Below are 8,123 nucleotides of genomic sequence, written 5' to 3'. Positions count from 1 at the left end.
TAGTCCTCATAGATATGGTCTGAATGGTCATTAATATCAGCTAGATCTAGTCCTCATATATACGGTCTGACTGGTCATTAATATCAGCTAGATCTTATTCCCATAGATATGGTCTGACTGGTCATTAACATCAGCTAGATCTAGTCCTCATAGATATGGTCTGAATGGTCATTAATATCAGCTAAATCTAGTCCTCATATATATGGTCTGACTGGTCATTAATATCAGCTAGATCTAGTGCTCATAAATATGGTCTGAATGGTCATTAATATCAGCTAGATCTAATCCTCATATATATGGTCTGACTGGTCATTAATATCAGCTAGATCTAGTCCTCATAGATATGGTCTGACTGGGCTTAAATGACAAATTTAAAAAAAAATCTTCATCTAAAGTACCTTTAATTTTGTTTATTTGAAAAAATTAACAATTCTCATTGTTATTAACAATACAAAAATATTAAATAATTTTATGAATAACTAAAGGAGATAAAAGTAAAAACAGAAATATACGATTCGAAGAGGATAAGCAAAGACAACCCAATCTTTCTCAATTGCATTCTTTGCACCCTTCTCGAGAACCATATAATATGAATTTTTATAGCAGCAGAAAAATAAAAATGTTTTGTTCAAAATTTTTGCCTATCATGGTCTTACACATGGGATTAATCACAAAAATGGCGATAACTTGAATAAGAGTCTGCTAATATACTCAAAACTTGGGGACTATTATACTGTTTATAAGGGGTATACATGATGTGTTAAGAGTGAAATATTTTATCTTGTTAAATGTTATAAGTATAAGATTGTGAGCAGCCCTTCACCCAAGTCATGTTAAATGGTAATTGCATGAGAACTCCTAGCGGATTTTCCGAGCAACTTGTTTGGTAACCTTACAAAAATTTCTTGTTATTGTTTACGTCTAAGTTGTTGTTTATTAGGACTAAAGGGCATAAAACCTAACAGTCATCAACACTCAAAAAAGCCTTTAAGTTTTGATTAAAGTAATTTATTTCAACATGCCTACAATAAGTGAAAAGTGGTAGTTATATGAAAGTTTGGCTACTGAGTGTCTTGTTTAAAAATGTTCGAAACAATACTAACACAATCAAAACACAAACTAGGAGTAAGTATCCTATCACAACAATTAAAGAAACAGTGACAAACTCAGCTGATATGTTGTGACGTCATTATCATTTTAACATGCTAAAAGAAGGAAATATTTCTCCATTTAACACACTTGAACATGTTAAACTAAAGATCATGAATACTACTATTATCAAAAATCTTTTTCTTATTATACTGTTTGTTAACGCCATAATATATAATTACCTTGTAAATAATTGTAAATAGTATTTGAGTATTATTAGTATTTAATTTAGTTACATCTATTTTTATTTGTTTTGTTTTATTTAGATTTAGTTATACAAAAAGAAAAAAAATGTAATTATATTTGTATGTTATAATGAGTAATAGAGACAGTTGCTAGGGGTGATAATTGTTGCTAAGAAGCGTCACCTAGCAACGGACCGACCATCTTAGTTTTTTAGAGCAGTTCCGGCTAATTAGTGGCCGTGGTAGTGTCTAAGCAGCCCTGTCTGCCATTATAATTTAATAGTTTGGACATTTTTAGTGAGTTAGTGAGTCATTACAGTTCGGAACCAGACCTTTTCTGTGCTTCCACTTTATTAATTGCAGTTCCGACTAATTAGTAGCTCTGATAGTGTCCTCAGCAGCCCTGTCTATGTTTATAGTTTAATAGTTTGGACATTTGTTGAGTGTTTTAGTCGTCACTACAGTTTGAAACCAGACCTTTTCTGTGTTTCGACTTTAATATAGCAGTTCCGACTAATTTGTGGCCCTGGTAGCGTCATTACCAGCCCTGTCTGCGTTCATTTTGTCGGCTCGCCTAATACAATATGACTGTTGAATATTCGGACCATCAATGAGCCACTACACCAACTCTGGACCATTGGAGCGATTTATTTAGCAACAAGAGCTGCGACCTATCTCGGCAGCACTCTTCCTCGAATCTATTGAAGTGGAGCAAACGTTTCGTCGAGCAGTGTTTATTTTACCTATTTATATTGTTTGTAAATTTGTCTCTTTTGTTTTCTTAATTTATTTATCTAATTTTATTTTTATCTGAAAGGCCTTTTTATTTTTACTTGTATATTTTGTTTATGTCAGTTTTTAGTTTTGTTTTTTACCATGTTTAAATTGAACCAAATAAATGTTTAATCCGAGCCAGTTTGTTTTTTGTTCATTTTAAAGCCTTCCAAAAAAATGACATAGTCGATTTGAGGTGGCTTTAACAGTGTTTTTATTTTTATTTTAACATGGATTTATCTTGTTGGTACTTTGCTCTGAAGAAGGCCTTGAATTTGGGCCGAAACTTTGGCACAATAAAATAAGTAACACCTACTAGTGTTCTGCACCCGTGATCATCCTCTCACAATAGAATCATCAAATAGTTTCATAACAAAAAATAAATTATAACAAAAAGAACAGTATTAATTTACTTGGTGAAAAAAGTCAAAGAAAATAATGGCTACTATTTGAATAAAATAAACAAAAATATTTAAAAATTAATCATTACCAGCGGCGATATGAGTAGCGATTGAAAGTAATTCATGCTGGGTCAAAGGAGCTCCTGAATGAGGCGAGTGAGAAATAAGGAACTCGTGGAGATCACCACGAGGCATGAATTCAAACAGCATACACAGAGGCTCCCGACTCAGACATACTCCCAAGAGGCAAACTATATTTTCATGGCGCAGTTCACACATCAACTCTACCTGTTGACAGAAATATTTAGGGTTATAAATTATTATAAAATTAAAGAAATGAGAAAATTATGTAAAGGCTTAAATTTAATTGGGATTTATATAAGAATATTTTATTTTATCTTTAGCTTTGTTTGTATGTAATGAAATGAAAAAATAATTTTATTTTGGGACAAATTTTCCTTAAGAATAAATACACGGTTACACATTAGGATTAATTGTCTGAATCTAAACATTTAGAAAGTTTCAGTATGCAGGTTAAAATTACAATAAAACATTAGGTTAAATTAGAGTTGATTACCATTATAAATCAATGTATGGCTATATACCATTTTAATAAATGGATGAATGAACAAAGTGTGAGGAGATCAAGGATATAGGTAGGTTTTTTTATTTTAAAGACTTAGAGTAGCAAAACATAGCAAGAAGGTATTGCTGTCTTTAGGAGGTTGGATACTGAAAACAAAAAACAGTACAGCTAAACACTGATAACTAATTTAAAAAGTAAGGAACTTTAAAAGGCTTGAATAAAGTAAGCATTAAAACATTTATGGGCTCAGGTGCAATAGTTCTTATGTTAAATTATGATTATAACTTGAAGCAATTTGAAATAAAATCAATCTTGTGGAAGAAATACTCCTACCCTGTTAACAATATTTTTTATGGTGTAAATAAAATAATTTGTATCCAAGTTAAGTCTTAAAACACACTTTACTATTTCCTTAACTGTCCAAACAGAGTGAAAGAAAAACTGAAAAGTAATTCTTGCATTTAAGTTTTGAAACTGAAAAAACTGCACCAAGTAAAGGGATCTCAGCAGACAATGCTGTCAAATGTTGTCGGTGCACCCCTCCACTTTTTTTTAAACACAACAGGTTTGTTCCAAGAAAACTGATTTGTCAGGAGCATGTGTAGTAGTTTTGGCGTGCCACGGAGACCATGACTATTTCTCTGACTGTCCAGAAGTATGCTCCTAGGGACTTAATACCAAGTACATAACTGTTTGGTAACAATCAGAGCAGTACGTGCCTACCCCTTTCTATTTAAGTTGGTGGGGGGAATACTTAAGAACCATGAGAGATGTGGGGAACATCAAATATTGGAGTAAGTCATATTGAAGTATTTTGCGTACTATTTACTGCCTCATTTAATCATTCTAATATTTTATAATGATAAAGGAATGATTAAAGATAGGAGGTCTTTTATTCTCTTCAATTTAATAAAAATTTTAATCTTTGAAATAAATAACATGGATTTTGATGTGTAAAACATTTGAATTTGACTGTATTTAAAACTTAAATACTTCTCATTTATTTTTCAGATAGCTAGGTTGTTAAATGCCAGAACTTGGTTACACTTTAGCATTACCAAGTTTCGGACTGCCTCTTGGAACAAACCTAACATATCTCTGCAAATATGCATAGTAAAAATTCAGGACTTTAGGCATTTTTATTACCTAATCTACATAAATCAAAATTTAAACTCTATTTATTATAGACTATGTTCTATTTTGTTATCATTCATTCATAATTAAAAATAAAAACAGTAGTAACACAAATAAATTACCTCTCTTCTAAAATCTGCAGCTGTTTTTGCAGTTGCATTTTCTTTAAGAGTTTTAATAGCTACAGGCATTGGCTCTTCTCCAACTCCACCTAAGATCTCTCCTTTATAAACCTTACCTATAACAATTAAAAATATATAACTTCCTGAAAAAAAAACAAAACACAACATAATCTACCAATATTATTATAAATATTACAAGACTATTAATTTTTTTTTTTAAAGATTTCCATTAGAGTGTTAATGTTTTAGCCAAAAAGAAGTGGTATTTTAGGTGTAATGAGAAAATTATTCCCTGAGGACCTGATAGCTGCGTGGGCTGGGAAGAGCGTTTGGTTCAGAAAGTTGTGGGTTCGATTCCCATATAGGCTGGTCAATAATTATTTCGCAGCGGCCCCGAGAAATGAACCTTGACATTCCCACTGTAGATAATTTAATTAAAGGTGAAAGAAAATTGATTTATTGAATGATTGTGGTGAGTGAACAAGAGAGAAAAATACTAGAATCTATTTTATAATTATATAATTGGGAGTAGCCAAAAAGAAACATGGTGCTCTTCTCTCATCTGCTTAACGCCATACCCAATGCTAGAGAGACTGTTTCTTACTAAATTGGCCACAAGAAGCGCTAATGCTGCCAATTACAATTAGGCGTATGATCATAATGCATGGGGCCACCCTTTGTTCATCACTTAAATGAAACAGGAGCAGTGTTTGCACTGTTATACAGCAATTTTAGTTAAATTCAGCAGCATTGAAGAAGTGGCCAAAGGCTAAGGTAGGGAATTGGTGTGAATCGCCAATCCTGCCTCAAGGTAGCCTTTCTTACCATAACTTTAATATGTTCACTTATAACAAGTCTGGAGATGGGTCAAAAATCTGTATAATTTGATCTAAGAGATATTATAACACCAAAACTTATTAGAAGGGAATCCTTTCCTTCCCTCCTCGCCTTCAAAAACCCAGAATTAGGCTTGGGCTCATCTCATCTTTAAAACATTTGCTAATAAAGAATAGAGCAGTGTTTGAAAAAAAAAATTTAGTTAGATCGATCAGCATGAAAAAAGCGGCCAGAACTGGAAAATGTCATGAATGTCTATTCATATGGAGGAAGGTAGGGAATGAATGAACGATCATCTCAGAAAGGGATCCTCCTAAAGGAACCGACGTCATTTAATTAATAATCTAACATAATTGCATACAACTTTAAATACTTATTAATTAGTGTAAGTTCACTGAGCTACAAATTGAATAATTTTATTATGTTAAAAAAAATCAAAATATATGATGTCCACCAAATATTTATTCATAAAGTCTTCAGAGCATTAATAAGCATAAAGTAAGTTTGAAATTCTTATACAGGACCCCCATTATCCGGGGTTACGAGGGGCCAATTTATTTTTTTTATAAGGGATTTTTCAATTTTAACACCATTTATTTTATATGTATAATGTTTATTTGAAAAAAATGAATAGTTATGATTATTTTTAAGGATTACATAATATAATTGATAATGTTGCAGCCAATTTATTTATAAAAAATTTTAACTGTTTGATAAAAAAAATTAATTTAACTCACTATGAAATTTATAATGCAGATGAGTCCGTTTGTTTGTTAAGAAGAATTTTCTGCACAGATTTTTTAAAAATTAACTTTCTTATCTATTACCTTAAATCAATAAAATATTATAATTCGATTATCCGAGAACCCCCATACCTATCATTACCCCGGATAACAGAGGTTCTACTGTATATGAAACACTAAAAAAGTATTTGTCTAAACGAAAATTTTAATCATAAAAATATTTTTTAGGAGTCATTACAATGGTATGATTTGAGTTTAACAAACACTATAAAAATAATGATATAATTACAAAAATTTCACTAACCAAAAGCTCCTTCTCCTAATTCCTGAATAAAGCGTATACTCGAGGGATGATATTCTCTAACCCGCGCTTCACTCTTAACTGATGATGAACCGGATCCAGGGATTAAAGCTGACATTTCAAGTCCGCTACCTTTACCTTTACGACAAGGTGAGTTCTTCACATTCTATTAAAACAATGAGAAGAAATAACAATCAAATATAAAATTAAAATAATCATGTTATAAAAGTATGAAAATTTATTTATTTCATATATTGGTACATCAGAAAACAATTATAGTAAAACTTCATAAGATTGCTTCTGTCGGGATTGTCTGGTCTTAGGCGATTTCTCCAGCCTGATATCTCATTACAGAAGGCCCACGACAAGACGTATTCAATTATGGTTAAGAAAGGAAGGCCGTGCCAGGGGATGAGCCCTGGACACAGACTAGGTAGAGGAGGTCTAGGTGAGAGAAAATGAGGCAGAGTAACAGTTCTAGTTGCGGAGATGAAGCCGACGGACCAGAACTGTCATGATAGGAGCCAGCTTACTGGTTACCGAGATGAAGCGGCGGGCCAGTGAAACTGATAGGAAATAGGTTACAATCTTAGTTGCGGAGATGAAGCCGGCGGACTAAGATTGCTGGAGTAAGGAAAGGAGATAGGGCATAGTCTATGAGCATAACAAAAAAAAAACAATTCTTAAGAGAACGGAACGGCAATAAACCTCTCTATCTCAGGTAGAGTGTAAGCATCGAGTGATCTGTGCCATGACTAGACCCAGGAAGGTGCGGATCTAAGATCAACTTGGGGTTTTTTTTTTTTTTTTTTTTTCGTACCCTCCATTAATTAGGAAAAGGAATTAAGGTACATGAAGTATGTATGTACAAGTTTTTATCCTTTTTCTACCATAGGTATTTTAAGGTTTAATTAATTTGTACACTGTATGTGCAGAGTCGTCGGCGCCAAGTGCGCGTTGATACTATGTTGAGCGGGGAGATCAACTTGGGGGATTTTGAGTCCCTTATTTATAGGTCTAGTCCATGCGGCTGTGACCGAGAAGCGGTCGGTACATGTCTACTTGAGATAGATTCGTGCATTGCATTGTTATAATTTATCATTCATTGTACAGATATTGCTAAATAGTATGTACAGAAATTATTAATATACAAAAATGACAATGTGTTTCTACAAAATAATGCACTATGTAAATTTGAGAGCTTCGGTGAGGCTCGAGGTGGAGCGCTCTGGTGAGTTGTGGTCCAACTACTTGCGCCCTCTCGCTACACTTCCGTTTAGAATAATATGCTGGCTATAACTCCCTTTTTCCTTGATACCAAACCTAGTATTTTACTTATGAAACTTTATTCATAATAATGATAAAATTTTCCAGTAACATTCTGAAATGATTTTATTTTTTAAATTTATAACTATTTGTTTCGAAAGATATAAGACAAGTTGACTAGAAGTTTCAAATAAATTCTGATAAGAAACAAGAATCTTCCAGAAAGATAATTTAAAGAAATATGAATCTATTCTCCTCCCCTCTCTCCCCAATTTCCTTGTTATCAAGTTTTAAAAAACAATTCTCGCAGATCTTTTTCTATCAGAAACCTAATTCATTTAATTAAAGGGTTAAATTAGATAAATATAATTTTAATCGAAAAGCACTATCCTTCTGAACTGAAATTAATAATCATCAAATATCTTAAAATCTTTATTCTTAGCCCTGATGAAGGTTTGGAAATCTGGCTGAAATGTTGGCCCTAATAAATAAATCTCACTTATTTGAGTTTTTCTTTGACCGCATTCCCATCTTCTCCTCATATAAATTGGTATGGAAGCCAGACATAAATAAAAGCTTGTTTTAAGTGAAGAAGTAAGGAGAAAGGATAACTATATAGTACAAA

The 8,123-nt window shown here is 32.5% G+C and overlaps 1 protein-coding gene across 1 annotated transcript in view; it reads right to left on the bottom strand.

The window, feature by feature from the left end:
* Positions 1-8,123, bottom strand: part of LOC106687882 (tyrosine-protein kinase transmembrane receptor Ror) — a 25,870-nt gene that overhangs the window by 10,472 nt on the left and 7,275 nt on the right. The window contains exons 8-10 of the mRNA XM_014432041.3: positions 6,236-6,398; positions 4,352-4,467; positions 2,599-2,797 (exon numbers count right to left, since the gene is read on the bottom strand). Coding sequence (XP_014287527.1) covers positions 2,599-2,797; positions 4,352-4,467; positions 6,236-6,398 — 478 coding nt within the window. The remainder of the gene's footprint in view (positions 1-2,598; positions 2,798-4,351; positions 4,468-6,235; positions 6,399-8,123) is intronic.

This window comes from Halyomorpha halys, unplaced genomic scaffold (assembly GCF_000696795.3).
Source record: "Halyomorpha halys isolate HHAL.00 unplaced genomic scaffold, Hhal_1.1 Scaffold1021.1, whole genome shotgun sequence".
Classification (NCBI taxonomy): domain Eukaryota; kingdom Metazoa; phylum Arthropoda; class Insecta; order Hemiptera; family Pentatomidae; genus Halyomorpha; species Halyomorpha halys.
Note: the sequence above shows the minus strand (reverse complement) of the source record. Positions and strands in the feature narration are given on the sequence as shown.